At 38.3% G+C, this 16,802-nt stretch overlaps 2 protein-coding genes across 3 annotated transcripts; one reads left to right on the forward strand and one right to left on the reverse strand.

Moving 5' to 3' along the window:
- Positions 1 to 47: 47 nt before the first annotated feature.
- LOC145494388 (transmembrane 9 superfamily member 1-like) lies at positions 48 to 12,141 on the reverse strand. Of its 2 annotated transcripts, none has more exons than XM_081473840.1 (18): positions 11,992 to 12,141; positions 11,833 to 11,922; positions 11,511 to 11,592; positions 10,972 to 11,076; positions 10,391 to 10,509; positions 9,799 to 9,908; positions 9,049 to 9,112; positions 8,183 to 8,254; positions 7,599 to 7,665; positions 6,680 to 6,763; positions 5,991 to 6,066; positions 5,151 to 5,200; positions 4,570 to 4,662; positions 3,996 to 4,106; positions 3,745 to 3,856; positions 2,889 to 2,939; positions 2,145 to 2,336; positions 48 to 1,425 (listed from the first exon to the last, which is right to left on the reverse strand). In XM_081473840.1, exons 1-18 carry the CDS (start codon positions 12,082 to 12,084, stop codon positions 1,224 to 1,226), a joined length of 1,773 nt encoding a protein of 590 aa, XP_081329966.1. In that variant the 5' UTR covers positions 12,085 to 12,141; the 3' UTR covers positions 48 to 1,223. The 2 variants fall into 2 exon arrangements, with proteins under 2 accessions (XP_081329966.1, XP_081329967.1); XM_081473841.1 differs by lacking the exon at positions 5,991 to 6,066 and adding an exon at positions 6,124 to 6,199.
- Positions 12,142 to 12,404: 263 nt separating this feature from the next.
- On the forward strand, positions 12,405 to 14,887 carry LOC145494401 (sodium/bile acid cotransporter 7-A-like). Its single transcript, XM_081473860.1, has one exon. The coding sequence runs from the start codon at positions 13,816 to 13,818 to the stop codon at positions 14,833 to 14,835; it is 1,020 nt and encodes a 339-aa protein (XP_081329986.1). The 5' UTR covers positions 12,405 to 13,815; the 3' UTR covers positions 14,836 to 14,887.
- Positions 14,888 to 16,802: the final 1,915 nt, after the last annotated feature.

A 16,802-nucleotide genomic window follows, 5' to 3' on the forward strand; every position in this document is an offset into this window, starting at 1 on the left:
CCTCCTACCCCACCCCTGAACAATTCAATCCATTAAGATACCCCAACTAACGGATACTTGAAGTTTACTAAATACAACTTACAATATCATACGATTTTAAAGTAGTTTTACGTATTTTAAGAACATTTTAACTAAAACAATTACAGCAAAAATTTTCAATCATGACTCATCAATCTTTGCAAGAAAGAGTGAGGTGAGCAAAATACATTAAGCAAATAGTTAATCCCAGGTGCATGTAAAGTTATACAAGCATACTGACAAGTGCATGGAGAAGCATGTCCCAGAAGTGATCATCATAATTCAAAAGGGTTCATACATGTGGCAGTGTTCAACAATGCATGAGGCGTAACTTTACTATTCCCTATACAGAATGTTCAAAAACTAGTGTGTGCATAATTTGTGATAAACTTTAAGGTGAATTATTACATGATAATGCATTTGAAATATATGAATTCAAATTGACCAATCAGCACACATCAACTTCTTGAACATTTTTAAAATATTTTATAAGACAGTGATATTATTATACATCCCTTTGGAACTACAGTTCACGCCACTACAATAATCTGGGCATCTTTACATTTCTGTAGCTTATGGAAATTTGCTTGTCTTTAAAAATGACTCTAGTGCACTTTCCTCACAATTTTTTTTGCAGGTTTCCCAATACCTCACCAGAATCTTGTTTGGTGATACTAAAGAGGGTCCAAAACTTGGATGTCAGGGGTAAGAATGCAATGCAAATGAACCCAGTCATGAGTGCTTGAACCCAGAGACCAACACCCCTCAGCCATTTTTACACCACAACTCCAAAACTGACCAAGCTTAAATCACCTATCTACATTTCTCATGTCGATTGGCTTTGAACTCCATTTAAGCCATCATCTGTCAAAGTTAATTGATGTCAATAATTTTGTGCAGCTTCCCCGGAGTGACTTGAGACATCAAAATCCTCTTTGCAGAATATAATATAAATACAAAATTCTCCCCCAGGAAAATTAATACATTGACCAACATTAGCAGAAAATTAAAAGTAAGCAAGAACTTTAAAATCTGTTATTTTCCTTTGCAACATTATGTATACAATAAATTACCATGCGCAACATTTAATGAAAATTTTCATTGTATAAAGCACACGCTATCCAATATCTTGCTACATATCTCCTAAACTCCCTCTCTGCCTGTGTCTGACTGCTCAAATGTATATTGAGTGCATTTTCAATTTCTTAGTCCATCTTGAGGTTAACGTAAATGTATCTTATAAATTTAAGGGATGCCACAAAGGCCACAGTGCTCAGCATAAGGAAAAACACATAACAAGTCAACAGGGTGTAACCAAAGAACTGCACTGACTGAAGCATGCCGGACATGTTGGATCGTTTGTAGTAGTAAAACATGGCATAACCAAACACAAACCCAGATGTGGAACTGAAAAAAATAAGGGAAAAAAATTCAAAGATAGGAAGAACTAGCCAAGTCTCATTAAGTTACAACTGAGAGATATACATGACTTGTACAAAATCATTTTACAGTGTGACCAGTCCACCCAAGGCTGCCCGGCAAAATTTTCTACAAATTTAATGAATAAAAATCATGAAGTTAACAATAATTTCCCAAAAAATTATCCATATGGTCATTTTGATTAGTGACTATTTTAAAACTTTTAAAATGCCAGTGGTCAATTTGCAAAGAATTTGCTTACGAGGCCTTGGTCAGAGTAGTCACACTGTAAACCTGTTTTCTCCACCAAATATTTTTTGACACAATAGATTAATGTTTGTCTAAACATGTCATGATGTAGCCAAAACTTCCGAAATTCTGACAATATCCCCCCCTTTTCAAAATTTTCATTTTCCACTCTCAAGTTCATCAGTTTCCCAAAAAATTATCATTAAAATTGGATAGAACCAAGTGTTTTGAGCAGACTACACTTGGCTTTTGAACAGGTAACAGCTTCCCTAAAAGAAAATATTTTCTCTGAAACAAATATCATTGCATATTTTTGCACCAAATTGAAGCTATCATTATTTTACAGTGTAGCAAAAATACTGCAACAGTACATCTCTACTACTTATTCGACTTGTACTCTACTCTGAGTGAAGTTTGATCACAAAAATAAGATTGTCTTGTTTTCAAGGCAGCCTTACCCTCCACACATCAGAGAACGCCACCACCAACGGTAGTCCTCACTTGAAAGTTGAAAATATGTTAAGGCGATTGAGATGCATGCAGTGACACTGAGCAGGATAAAAAACACTATAAACAGGATTCCATACAACGTGTACTGTTCCCGTCCCCACAGAGTCGCAAAGATGTAGTACAGCTCCACTGATATCGCACTGCAAAGGTATTACAAGAAATTAGTTCTAGATTAGAGGGTGTATTACTGTGCCTTTCAAAAAACACACAATCTCTGCACCATTAACAGCTTGTTTCGCTGTTTTCAATCATCTTGGTGGACCTCCAGGAATCTGATTAGAAGTTTACTTCAAAAAAAGAGGGTGTATTTCTGTGCCTTTCAAAAACACACAATCTCTGCCCCATTAACACTTTGTTTCGCAGTTTGAAATCATCTTAGCGGACCTCTAGGAATCTGTGGGTTGTGATTGGTATATTTTGACCCGTTTTACTAGTTCTTGTTTTTTTAAGGTTTGCTGTTGTCATCTTAATTATCATTGACAGCAGCCAAAAATGCAATCCTTTGTTAGTCTTGAACTTTGGACAGGGTTTGCATGTCATTATTAAAATGCACAGCAAGGCAACAACTCCTGGGATTTTCCCGATATCCAGCACTTTAATGCTGTTCGTGTACATGCCTATTGTTTAATAGAATTAAGTGGAATGCTTCAATCAGCCATTTTGACCATAAAAAGAAAACATCAACAACAAACCTGAATGGCAAAAAGCCACCAACAACCATCCTCACTGAGGTGCTTCGATACCTGAAAATAAAATAAAAAATTGTGGCTCAGACACACCATTCATACAGTCATGTATTTTAGCAAGTGCTAGTTGTTCTGATAATACTTTTCCTTGATTAAGGGTACAACCTTCCCAGCACTTGTTTCAAACTTTGAAAAGTGGAGCCAGACTTTATTTCACTCCTGCAGTTTATTCAAATGGATATATTTATTACAATGTAAATTAACCAAGGATTTTTATTCAATATTTTTGTCAGCCATAAATCTTGCCATTATATTTTTAAAGCAGATTTCTTCCTCGAATAAAATGCATACAGGGCTCATTTACAACTACATTTAGAGATGTGGCATTTATGAAAGATAAATACAAAAAATGATGTAAAATCCTGCAAATAAGAAACTAGCAGAAAAAGAACCTAGAGCCCGAAATTTGTCGGGCGGATCTAGGAAGGTTTGGGGGTTTGGTCAAACTTGGCCTAAGAATACTGTAAATCCCATTTTTAAGGACCTCAATTTTAAAATTTTTCTGAGCCTGGAAGATGCCGCGGAACCCCCACAAGGCACTCACTGCCTTTGGTGGTCCGTATTTCGAACCCCCTTCTCTAAAATCCTGTATCTGCCACAGAATTTACAATTCACACACCCACTTTTATGGGACCACATTAAGCCTGGAATTTTGGAAAAGGTTCATATTTGGTATGGAAGTAATAAATGACTATCACATTGGTACAGTATCTGTTGCGTTCCACTGGAAGCTTCACACATGCTGTAAATTGCTTTGAACATTAGTAGTTCACGTCTTAACTGCAAACTTAGTTCTGTTTACCATGGTATCGGAGGGATTTCCCTTGGAATGTTCTTTGTTCTGCATGGTGCATTGAAGCTACCTGCCCAGTTTTTGCCAAAAATTCCACCAAGAATAGTTAGAGGAAAACCCACTGAAACAGAAAATATAAGAAACGATACATTTTAGGGTATGCATAAACTCATTCATACTCTGAAAATAAGTGTGCTGAGCTAGACTCTAATACTGAACATTATGCATTAGCTGTAAGTGTCTTTAAAATAGCGACTAACCGATCAACCAGATGAGCATCAGTAGAATAATGGTCGTGTACGGCAAAGCCTGAGTAGATTGGTAATACCATGCTATTGAGTTGATAATACTCCAGATTACAAAGAATGGCACTGAAAGAAAACAAAAAACACAAATGAATTAGTATCTAGAGAAAACATGGCCTATTTAGAACATCTAGTTCACCTTCAGAAAGGGTGACTCTGATAGGCCTTATAGCAAAAACAAAACCAAAACACTTATTCCAATGATTTCATCAGTAGAGCTGCAATGAAAGGGTGGCACCATGTATCATGAGATCAGAGGGTTGTAGACATTGCTCAGGTATTTTATTTTTTGACAATTTGTTCTGTTTTTGCTGCGAGACCTCTCAGAGTTAAACTCTTGGAAGTAAAAGAAATTACTTACTAGGCAAACTTCACAGTAAATCAATTGTTTTTTTCTTATTCTCCTGGGTCAAGAAACCATATATTTCAATCCATATTATCCAGACTGTAATAATTCATTCCTGTTTATTTGAACACTGACATTTATCCTTGGCTCCACAAGCTTGTCTTAGTAGTTTGTAGCACCTACCAGAAAAAATACTGGTTGTCAAGACAACATTCCAAACCCAGTTAGTTCCACCAATTTTTCTGTAGAAGTTACTGGACACATATCCTGAGATACCTGTTACAAAACAAAAACACCATACATTAGTACTTTTTAGGTTAGGAGAACAGAAAGTCATGTCTAGTCACCCATAATGTCAGAGCTTATCTCCGGTTTAGGGGCAAGTAGCACTAAGAGTGATTGTAACTCTGCTTCTAATCCATCAAAAGATTCTACCTGTCCTGCAGGGCTGTGCTCTAGAAGCACCTGGGTGCTACAGGCAACTAACTTTTGCCTTTGGGCAACTGGAAAAACTAAGTACTTTTTTCACATGCTGGGCACCCAGGATTTCACGGTTAGAAACATTTGGGCTCCTTGTAATTTTTCTTGCACCATAGCCTTGCCCTGAGTGAAGAAAGACACTACATAAAGAGAAGGGCCCAATACAGTTCCCCCCTCTCCCTTCCTCCAGGGCTTTGAGCTTAAACGCCCAAATACAACAGTGTAGAAAGCCTGCAATTGGGCAGACATGCATTAATTAAACAAACCAACTAACAATCACTTACAGCAGGTCAGGGCATACAACAAAACAGCAGCTGTGTTCATCGATCCATGCCTAAGAAAATATTATAACACACATTGATAAATAATGTTTTCTACAAGTTAGAAAACATACATTTCCATCTACTTCAGGGAAGGCTTACAATGTAAAACACTTCTTGGGAGGGCAGAGGTAGGGTTAAAATATAATCAGTACTCTGTAATCTTCTTTCCTGTAACTGGGGGAGGGGGTGGAGAAAGGTAGGGGGAAGGAGGGGAAGGTGCAGTTGGTGGCTTAGAAGAGAGAGCAGAGGAGGGGGTGGACTTAGAAGTGGGAGCTTTGATGGTGACAGGGGATGGGTCTCAAAAGGGGGCACTTTCACAGGGGTGTACAAATGAGGGCTTAATGTGGGAGATAAGGAGATATTAGGGTGGAAGACTTGAAAGTGGGGGGAAAATATTAGGGACATGAATGGAAGACCACAAATTAAGGCTTACAAGTTAGAGTTATTAGCTATACAGACTCTGAGGGGTCTTAGAAGTGGGAGAGTTTGGGACAGACCATTATTTTTTTCAAGGGGGGAGGGGCTGGGCAATTTTCTGGGGCATCAAAATTTTTTCTCACCGAGGGTTGTGCATATTTTTTTTTTTGGTGGGCAATAGTTTGTGCAATAATTTTTTATAAGTCAAACTCAGGACCTGGAAAGTAGATAGCACTTGCTCAATTTTTTTCCAGCAGTTTTTGTTGTGCAGGAATTTTTTTTAATGAAAATTGCCCTGCTCCCCTCTCAAATAAAATAAAATTCCATCCCTTATGAACAAGAAGGCATTCTCTTTGTTTTCATCTCTAAAGCAATTCTTCCTACCTGTGAACATTAAACAAACCCATCAAAGCCAAAAGTATGATACCGAAGGAAAGAGCAAGAAACTGAGAACCCACGCCTGTAACACAACAGATGAACCTGGTTATAAAACAGCACCCTAACTACAGGGCCCTACCTATGTACATTAAACATGCCCATGAAGGCCATCATCAGGATGAACACACACAGCATGAGGAATTGAGAGCCAGCACCTAGACAGGTACAAAAAGCACCCAGAGGGACAAAGTGACTATATAACACTTGTGCAGATTGGTAGAATGTGTATGTGATTGAGCATGAGTACAAGTTTTTAGACCTTAGTGTTTATACTTTGAATTATCTGATTTCCTAAACATCTTGTACCAATAGCCTCCTTTCCTGCTAACCAAAGAGCAACAATGAGGAGTGAAGGCCCTATGAAGGTAACTGGAACTACAAATTCAAAATGTGTTCTCTATCTCATTCTTATATTATTCTCCTATGTCCTGACAATGGCATACCAAAGAAGGTGCTGCCAATTCAACAATAAAAATGCAAATCCCTAAACTGGGCTAAAAGTAACCTGAACCTCCATACTTCAGGTATTTTTCTTTGAATCTGAGAGATTTGTGAGACATACAACCCTGTTTAGGACACTGGGAAATATCATAATGATATATAAGATAGAGAACCAAGACAAAATCATTCCTCACCTAGGATGGCACAAAGCCAGCTCTTGTATGGTGGAAACCTGAAGACATCGGCATGAATGATCTTCCAACCAACTTCATCTTGATCTGTAACATATTGTTAAAGAGATATATTTAAGACAGAGCTTTGGGAAAAATTTAGTAAAGGGGGCTTCCCTTGTGTTACTGTGGTCAGTAAGGGCTCTTAGACATGACAGCACACTTAGTCCTAGTTGGTCTGTCTGTCAGTCTTTCTCTCTGTCTGTCAGTTGGTCTGTCAGTCTGTCTGTCTGTTGGTGGGTCTGTCTGTCAGTCAGTCTATTGGTCTGCCTGTCAGCTGTTGGTCTGTCAGTCTGTTGGTCTATTGATCTGTCTGTCTGTCTGTCTGTTTGTTCCAGCTTTTACCATAACACAAACCACATTTTTAATACCTTATCTAAACTATAATGATAATGTTGGCAACTTGTTGTAACTTGCCCAATTATAAGGTGAAACCTTAACTGGTGAAAAGAAAATTGACAAGTACCATTTGCTCTCCGTGTCGTACAACAATCCAAGACCACAGAGAAAAGCCAAGGATCAAATTAAACACGTAGTTATTGTCAACATCAGTTATTGTCAGTTTCTCCTTACAATATCAACACATTACCAAGAGGACAAGTGATGAGAATAAACAGCAAAATAATTATCTAGACCATCCATCAGACACAATGAAGAGAGTTCTGGACAAATAAAGAATCAATTTCAATTCATCAGAAAGAAAAATTCCTGATATGCTTACAAATTACAATGCCAATACTTCACACCAAATTCTTGGAAGGCAAGTAATACAATTTAAACACATATAAAAAAGTAGCAACTGTGCGAAAGAAAAATCTTCACCTTGGCAATGATGTTAATTCAAAAGACTTTCAAAATACTTGTGATCTGGTTTATTACTTACCAATATCATCCATTTCTTCGTCATCAGATACATTATACTTCGCAAAGTCACTCTTGAGGACTCGCATCTGTGGAAAGGAAAACAAAGTAATTATTTATATATCATACATATCATTAAAACCATTACGTCTTTTATTCCTAGAAATCAAAGAAGCTAGAAACTCTGCCAGAACTTTAGGAAGCAACTAGGAATATTACTACACTCCCTCAGGATGGGATGCCAGATCATCACTAGTTACTCGCACAAATTCAAAGACAAGACAAGAGCCCCTGTGAGACTAATAAATTTATTAACGTGAAAACATAAACCTGTCTGACTATGTTGTTCAGGCATGTAAGACAAGTCCATAGACAAGCTAATGATACGGCCAAATGCGTCTGGCACATCTCTCAAGTGTTCTTGAAAAATCCCAAAAGCTCACTAAGGTTGACTTGTTTCTTGTAACTGAACTCTCTTTAGATGAAAACTTCTTTAAAGCAGTGCTCCTGAGGGTGAATACCGTGTTAACTGTATTTTATCAAAACTCTCAGTCTCATCTTCATTCGCTAACTAATAAAATCAAAGTGCACTGTATGTTGAATTACCAGGATGATCACCACAAATCCTATCAACAGGAACACCAACACCACAGAGTTAATAATTGATAACCAGTGGATCTGGAGAGGAAAAAAGATAAAAAAAAATATTAATTCTCGTTCCTGATTACCACTCATATCTTCAAATGCCAGTTTGGAGAATATGGCGATGCATCAAGACAGTTTTTCCTAGCTAGCTAGTTGATGGTTTTCTTTATTCTAACTTTTGAGTTCTCTCCTTAACAATGTGAAGAAAATTTTAAAGAGGAACATAGATGTCCATTACTCTTGGCATTTAAAGGTTGATACTTTATAAAACTGAGTGGGAGGGCCAGTAAGGAAATGCTTGGCTCAAGAACATGGTGCATAGACATAGTCACACCTGTTTTGTGGAAAATGCAGAGAGTCAAATATTACAACACACAAAAGCAACCTGACAAAACTCAGTAGGCACTTGATTTTATTGTAAAAAATTACTACTTTAATGGAATGTTCTGAAAGGCCAGGGGTTTCCTTAACGTTTTCATCAAGAGGGCAACTGCTTCTCACAGGCGAGCAAGCTTTTTGAACTGAATTTGTTTACAAGAAAAACTTTACTTTAGATGGTCAAACCAGGTGGGCAAAATCATCCTCACAGCCGGTCAATTTGCTTGGTGCCCGGCATGTAATGAAACCTCTACGAATGGGACATGCTATATAAACTGTTGATGTAAACTGGGCCAGACCACTTTATCCAGACTGGTTCACCTTACACATCTCGCCCTATACATGCCAGTTCATATTACGTCATTGTATAGGATCACGTCAGCAACATTGTACAGTGGTACACTAGCTGCCAAAGAATTGTTCTGAAAAGTTTGCAATAATTCTCTTACCTCCAAACTCTTTGGAAAAAAGTTTCCAGCTCCTTTTGTTTTCAGTCGTTCTGAGTATGGAGTACTTTGTAAGACAGGAAAGGAATGATTTAATTAGATGACGGACAATTAATTTCAATCACTCATCCCCATAAAAAATGTTTGATAAAATTGTAAGAAAATAAAAGGAAGACAGGTCAAGACGTTTTACTCCTTAACAGCATTTTGGCCTGTTCCTTTAAGAGGCACTGTTGGAGTAAAGTGTTCTTGCTACAGAACACAACACAGTAACCCAGGCTAGGGCGTGAGCTTGGACAGATTTAAGTCTGGAGTCCAATGCAATAAGTGCATTACCCGAAGTTTCAATAACGTTTTCAACAGGAGGGCAACTGATTTTCACAGGTGGGCAAAACTTTTTGAACTAACTTTCTTTGTAAAAAAAAATTTCCTCTAAATGGTCAAACCAGTTGGGCAAAATTGTCCTCACATTGAACCGGTCCTTAATGAAACCCTTGTGCATTACAACACTTCACCCAGTGCTCTCAATAAGACCAGCCACCCTTCAGGCTCGTAATTATGTTGTGAATCACCAGCTATAATGTTGTATTGGGTGGAGAGAGGCACTGTGAGAGTGGAGTGCCTTGCACAAGAACACAACTCAATGTCCCCCGGCCAGGGCTCGAACCTGGACCATATCTGGAGTCACTAACCATGAGGCCACCTGAACTATAACCAGGTGATTTAATCTGTATGGGACTCTGTTACACTTACTTAGTAGAACTCCACATCACGCTGTATGTGAACTGCACTTTTAATGGCAACTGCACATCGTCAAGGGATACTGGCTGATGATTGGCGGTACTAACATTAGCGGAAATAATCTGAAAAAAAAATAAATACAAATATTACGGATACCGTTCTGCGTAGCTTCATAACTTGGACACTCGTGATGTGCACTGGTGTCAAACAGGTGATGGCCTTTGTTTTCCTTGCAAGTTTTCAAAGAAAGTTCAGGATGGATGCATCACCTTTGATCTCGAAATTGAAAAAAGATGGGCAGATGTTTCCAATGTTGATCATGGGTGTACTGTGTTCATAATTTTGTCTGTGTTGTTTATGACAATTTGATTCTCTAATTTTGAGATTGAAGTAAGTGTCTCAAGGAATCATGACCAGTGTTAAGTATCAAAGTTTCCTTCAAATGAAATTTAACAAAAGAAATGCAGCGAAGAACTGACAATAAATTAAGGTTAAAGATCACTTATACAGAGCTCTGTATCTTGCAAAACTGAGCTCACCCACTATATAAATAATTTCTGCTACTCATTTAACAGCTCCATAAACAATTGTTTTTTCCAAATACCTGATCTCCATTGAATTCAATGTTAAAGTTCAAGTGAGCCCACAAGAAAACTTTGTGACTGTGAGGCAGGAATCCACTTTCTTCTAAATGACCAATAAAGCCACGCAAAGGTAGATCATCTGTACAAAAAAGGTACGAAAAATATTTTTTAAAAAAGGAATATTATCATTGATTGATTCTGCTGAAGATGACCAAAGAACCAAAGGATAGGAAAGACAAATGGATTTTAAGATGTACACATACCCTACAACTCAAAAGAACATTACCTGTTTTGCACCCAATCAAGTTCTCACCCATGAAGTTCGCATCTCTAAACTCATTAATATAAACTTTCTATTTTGAGTCCGCCTTCACCTTCAGTGCATTAAATAACAAGAAATCAACACGTTTTGTGTGATTTTGTTTCATTATGCCCACAATGTTGTCTGTTTTGCTCAGCAAGAGAAAGATAAATTTTAAGGACTTGATTGCTAGTTGAGTCAATGTGGGTATGAACTTGGTGGGAGTGAACTCACTTGGGTGCAAAACCTCCAGCTACCCTGAGATCATGTAAGAAATGATTTGCTTTTCATTTAGCATACCTAAAACAAATTCAAAGTAATACAGATCTTCAATAGCTTCTCGTAGCTGATCAATGTCTTTCATCTGAAGTTCCACGTTACATAAGGCTTTGTTATCAACAGGTTCTAGAAAACAAAAACAAAACTATGTTTAGAAAGACTTCCACTGATACTTGAAATAAAAAAAATATTAGGCTTATTACACAGTACAATATCAAGTTTTCTTACAAACAAGCTCATTCTTATTGCTTTAAGTAGACAATCAGGCCCAGTGATAACAAATTTTAACATTTTCAGTATGGAGCAGATCCAGAAAACAAACAAACAATGAAAAATATCGACGGAAAACTTTCACTAAAATGGTTTCATCAAGACAAAATTGAACTTTACAAATTCAACATAACAGTGCCTTTTTAACCAGTTGGGCCTTGAAACGAAGACCTCACGATAGTAGATAGGCTTTCGCAGTACAGACGTAAAATTATTTATAAGCCTTAAATTGAAATTGGACTTGGAAAGCATACGTAATTAAGCTTATTAAATAGCTAAGTTAAGCTTACGTTTAAAATTGATTTCGTGCATTGCAACTGCCATTCTGTCCCCATCCAGGACTTCTCCCAGTGTTAAACTGCGATGTTCCACCTAAAAAACGAATTTGAAATAATTGCTTATAAATAAAAACAATCGATCACACTTGTTATATTAAATTTAGGCCTAAAACTGAGCTCACCTCGGTCGACATTAATTGCAGGGCATCAATTTACATGAATCATCCCGATCGAAGGAGGGCATTTAAAAGATAGCTAGCGAAAAGAAGTCAAGCAGTTCTTTTCCCCTGATGTGCAATAACCCTTGCTATAGATCGTTATCAAATATATTTACCTTATCGGGTCGACACACTGGTAAAGAGTAATAATGGTAGGTTTCTTGTGGGTTGAAGTAAGGTCCAACTTTGTTGACATACAATGGTACCTGCAAATGGGCAGATTGCTATAAATTATCGTTGCTAGACAAAAAGAAAACTTTAGATGATTTTCCTACCTTATCTCCATCTTTATAATTCGCCGCATGAGTGAGAAAAGGAGTAAATAAAGTAGTTACTATACACAAGCTGAGAATATTGAAAGTCGCCATGATTGAACTGAGCTTGCAAGGAGTGACGGGAAAAAAATGAAACGTGGCTCGTTTGACTTCCATGGGTGCATGGGTGCTAGGCAGACAAGAAAAATCCGGAAATTCGGTTCAAAGACCTTGAAAGTCAGATTAAACAGAAATTATAGACTACCTACAAAGGAAGAAACGGGATAAATTTTCTTGCCATTTCCAACATTTCCTCTTTTCTCCAGTTAGTAGAATCTCGTCAAGGGGAAAACAACATATGAACGGAAACCAAGGGCTTTCAGGGTCTAATGGAACAGCATTTTTTTTTAAACAGGAAACTTCCCCTGGAAAAATCGGTTACAATTGGGGGAGGCTCTTTTGCGAGTCTGCGAGCCCGAGCCTCGAGCCAGAAGCCCCGAAAGATTCTCCGCCAAAAAATCCAAAAATGGGCCCGAATATGGTATTTATTCAGACCCATTCAGACCCTCTTGCATGCGGGGTGCTTTCATTATGCAAGCCAAACCGACCGGTCAGAGACCAGTGGGAATAGCCGAGGAAAATGGAACGACATTTTCCGATCAAACCGGGCCAAGAGGAATGGCTCTTACCATTTTTTTTTTCTTTTCCAAACTCCCAACATAAGTGAGGAGAAGTAGGTTTGTCAAAAATCTGCAAAAATGGAACGGCAAATTTCGGGCTGACCGGTTCGACAGAAATAAGTGGACCACCTCTAGAAGTGATCCCGAATATTCCGGTCGGAAGGAACCGAAACGGACCTTTCCATTTGACTTCCGACCGAAGTTTCCGGAATCTTTGGCATAATGGCAAGCACCCGCCCGCGGTCTTCATGTGTCGGTGCACTGTAGCATGGCAAGTGATCATGAGGTGATGAAGAGTTTAATTGTTTCTACCAATTACGCAGATATTTTAGGACTGACGTTTTTCCCATTTTGCTTTAATTTTGAATTACCAGATTTTGGTAGCTGCAAGCGAAGTAAACTTTTGCTAATCTTTAATTAGTTTGCAAAGTGGTTGTGATTTTTTTTTTTAGCGCAGTGAACTGTACTGACTTTCACTGGGCGAAGTTTTGCGTTATAACGAAATGAAGGTAGACTGTTCACAGCCCTCTATTTTCTCCTATTTTTATTCGAACGTTGAACGCGCGGATAGAATTGACTGGTTAGGGGGAGGGAGGCTGTGAACAGTCTAAAATGAAAGGCCAATGAAGTACATATAAAAGGAATTACATAAGATAAAGAAGATATAGAGAAACACTTTAAAAGAAAACTAAACACCATAACATGACGTTTCGGCATCATGATAAATAAAATGAAAAAGTACTGTTTGAGAAAATGAGTTCTTCTGTTTCCTTCCTCTTCCAGAGTGACAAGCAATGTTTCTCTTACCACTGCCACTGGGTTAAGCAGGAGAGAGAGAAGACTTCACAGAATCTCTCAGTCGCTAAAATCCGATCCTGTTGCAATCGCATTTTTCTCCCCTTATCTCTCTGCCTAATTCGTCATGCCCATATCTAACACATGGCCAGATGTGGCTACATCAAGTCTAGCCAAGGCAAAACAACTTCTCAGATACACTCAGTTTTGAATCTTTCCTATTCATGTACATCATATCTACAGCCGTTTTGTTGTTATTTCTCGGGACATTTTGTGGTATTTTACATGACCAGATAACCTATCCTTCACGTGGCAGTTGCCTCTTGATGTTCAAAATGGCGGACGATGGAAAAAGTTAAATTGAAAAAAGATGCTCGCAAAGCTCCAGAAAAACTGGTTTTTAATCGGAATCGTTGTGGTGATCTGCTTAGCCAAGCTTGCACCTTTCATCGGGGCAAAAGGCGGTGTTCTTAAGCCAGAAGTCACTGTAAAATATGTTGCCGTCTCAGCCATCTTTTTCAACAGTGGACTCTCGTTGAAGTCGGAGGAGCTGAAAAACGCACTTAGTAATGTTCGACTACACGTCTTCGTTCAAAGCTTTACTCTGGCCTTTGTACCGGGATTGATGTCGTTGTTAGTGAAGCTGCTGGAGCTTACTACCTTAAACGAATGGCTTCTTAAAGGCCTTCTTGTTGTGGGCTGTATGCCGCCGCCGGTGTCATCTGCTGTGATATTAACGAAAGCTGTCGGGGGTAACGAAGCCGCAGCAATCTTTAACTCGGCGTTCGGCAGTTTCCTGGGAATATTTGTCACTCCATTTTTGCTACTTGTGTTCCTTGGCTCCTCATCAGCGGTTCCTTTCCTGTCCATCGTGAGTCAGTTGTCAATGACTGTAGTTGTCCCGCTCTTAGTCGGTCAGTTCCTAAGAAGCTATATAAAAGACTGGATGGAACAAAACAAGCCACCATTTGGTACCATCAGCAGCTGTGTGCTACTTCTAATAATCTATACAACATTCTGTGACACTTTTTCACACAAAAGTGCTGAGATTGATTCTTCTGGCCTTGTGGCAGTAGCAGTGTTTATAATTTGTTTACAATGTTGTTTACTAATGCTTACATTCTCCCTAGCAACCATGAAAGATTCGACGTTCATGCCAGCAGATACAGTGGCAATCATGTTCTGTTCAACGCACAAATCTCTCACATTAGGAATCCCCATGCTCAAGATTGTATTTTCGGGGTACAAATATCTCTCGCTTATTTCCATCCCGCTGCTTATTTATCATCCAGTGCAGATATTACTTGGAGGTCTTTTGGTCCCAGTGGTAAAGGGCTGGATGGTCAGTGCCCAGCAGAAAGGAAAGTTAGTTGTGAATGCAGCTGTTTAGTGTGCCAAGTACTTTTATGAAATTTCTATAACCAAGCTGGGTTTTACTTTTAGTTCAAAACTTTATAGTGGAGTTAATGTGAATATTTTGTTCCAGAAAATATCTATATCCCTCCCAACAGGAAAATTTGCTTGTCCCAGATAACTGGATGGCACTTTTTGCGAGCCCTACCCTACTTTTTAGGGCAAGAATTTCGCAGAATTTCTAGCAACTTTCCTTTGATAGGATATGGATATTATCAACTGAAGGCACAGTATGAAGCCCATGGTGAGGTGAAGGAGAGGGTGTTATTGTTATTTATCAGGGATGTTGGTATTGGACTTCAAATATTTATTCAGAGCAACAGGAGGGTAGCAAAGGGTGTATGCATGATGCATGATGATGGCAAAAATTATTGTCTGAGGGATGTAAAGTAATGAAATGACAAACATGATTTGTGAATAGATCTATTGTTAATAAGTAATAATAAATAATAATAACATTTCTAAAGTGCTTTCTCAAGGGTCTAAAGGTGCTATTTACAAGGTTAAAAATTCATATTACGAAAAGAAGTAAAAAGCTAGAAGATAAGTTAAAATAAATAACTACAATAAAGTTTTCAATTTAAAAAGGCACGCTTAAAAAAAAAACTGTTTTCAGCTCTCTTTTAAATATGTCCAGCGATTCTGCATCCCTAACATGTTGTGGAAGACTGTTCCAAAGCAACGGCGCAGCAACAGAAAGCACGGCAGCTATAACTATTTAGTTTGAAACGAGGCACGATGACTAAATTTTTTGAGCTATATACAAGTATACAAGATACTCTAATTTTGTTCAATTTTATGCATGAAGTGGGATCTTGACCCCCAAGCGCCACCCTTTTGCTACCCTCTTTAGACTGAGGACTTAAGTATTGCAATGTATTTACGACACAAGTAATAATAGGAAAATTGGAATATTTTGTGACTGGTTAGGAAATTATAGCCTGCAAACGCAGATATATTTCCGGCTGTCACTTGGTTCCGCCGAAAAATAACATCTGTGAACCCGAGAAAACGAAAACAATTTCTGTGACGTAGGAATTATAAGCCAATCACAGTTTGGCTCAAATAACCCCAGAACTACTGCGCGAGGTATTCGCTGCGAGGAGCACTTGAGTTTCATTCTATCATGGAATCTGATTGGCCAAGGAGAAACAAAAGTCATTACGTCACAGAAATCGTTTCCTGGCTTGGGTTGGCAGACGTTATTTTTCGGCGGAACCAAGTGACAGCTGGAAATACGTCTGCGTTCGCAGGCTAAGGAAATTATAAATGATATAAAAAAGCATGTGTACTAAATAGAGTGGTTAAACAGGTCTGTTGTAAATGTTGTAATGCAAGGAAGAGGAGACTGGCTTTAAAAATAAACAGGAATGAACTACTAGCTATAATAAAAATTTTCTGCTGTGATGAACTGTAGAACAATATTATTCTAGGAAAGGAAAACGATATTAAAGAGCAGTTATCATACATAGCATTTCATTATATTATTACATATCTGAAGGAAACAGATGTGAAGTATTTGGACTCGACCTCCACTGATTTTCACAACCCTCCCATTTTTACCCTGTTCCCCATGGATCTAAATACCTGAAAAAGGCTGTTGAAGAGAAAAAAAACCAAGATGCTTATGAAATTACCCACAAGCGGACCACAAGGAACAAGACTTTGAATCTGTGATGACTTTATTGTTGCAGGCAGAATTCTCAGGAAATAGTTGGCCTTTTTGTAATCAATTTGTCTTTGATGGAAGAGGGCAACCTGCATTGTAAGCTTTCTTATATGAATAAAGAGCTTTTTCCGCATTCTGAAATAATTTTTTATGACTTGACTTGAGCAGATCTTTGCATGTACAGTATGGCCAAAATGTGGAAAAAGCACTTCTTTTGTATGGATATGCTTACTGTGCAGGCTAGAGAGAGAGGCCGGAGGGGGGGGGGGGGGGGG

This window comes from Orbicella franksi, chromosome 8 (genome assembly GCF_964199315.1).
Source record: "Orbicella franksi chromosome 8, jaOrbFran1.1, whole genome shotgun sequence".
Taxonomy (NCBI): Eukaryota; Metazoa; Cnidaria; class Anthozoa; order Scleractinia; family Merulinidae; genus Orbicella; species Orbicella franksi.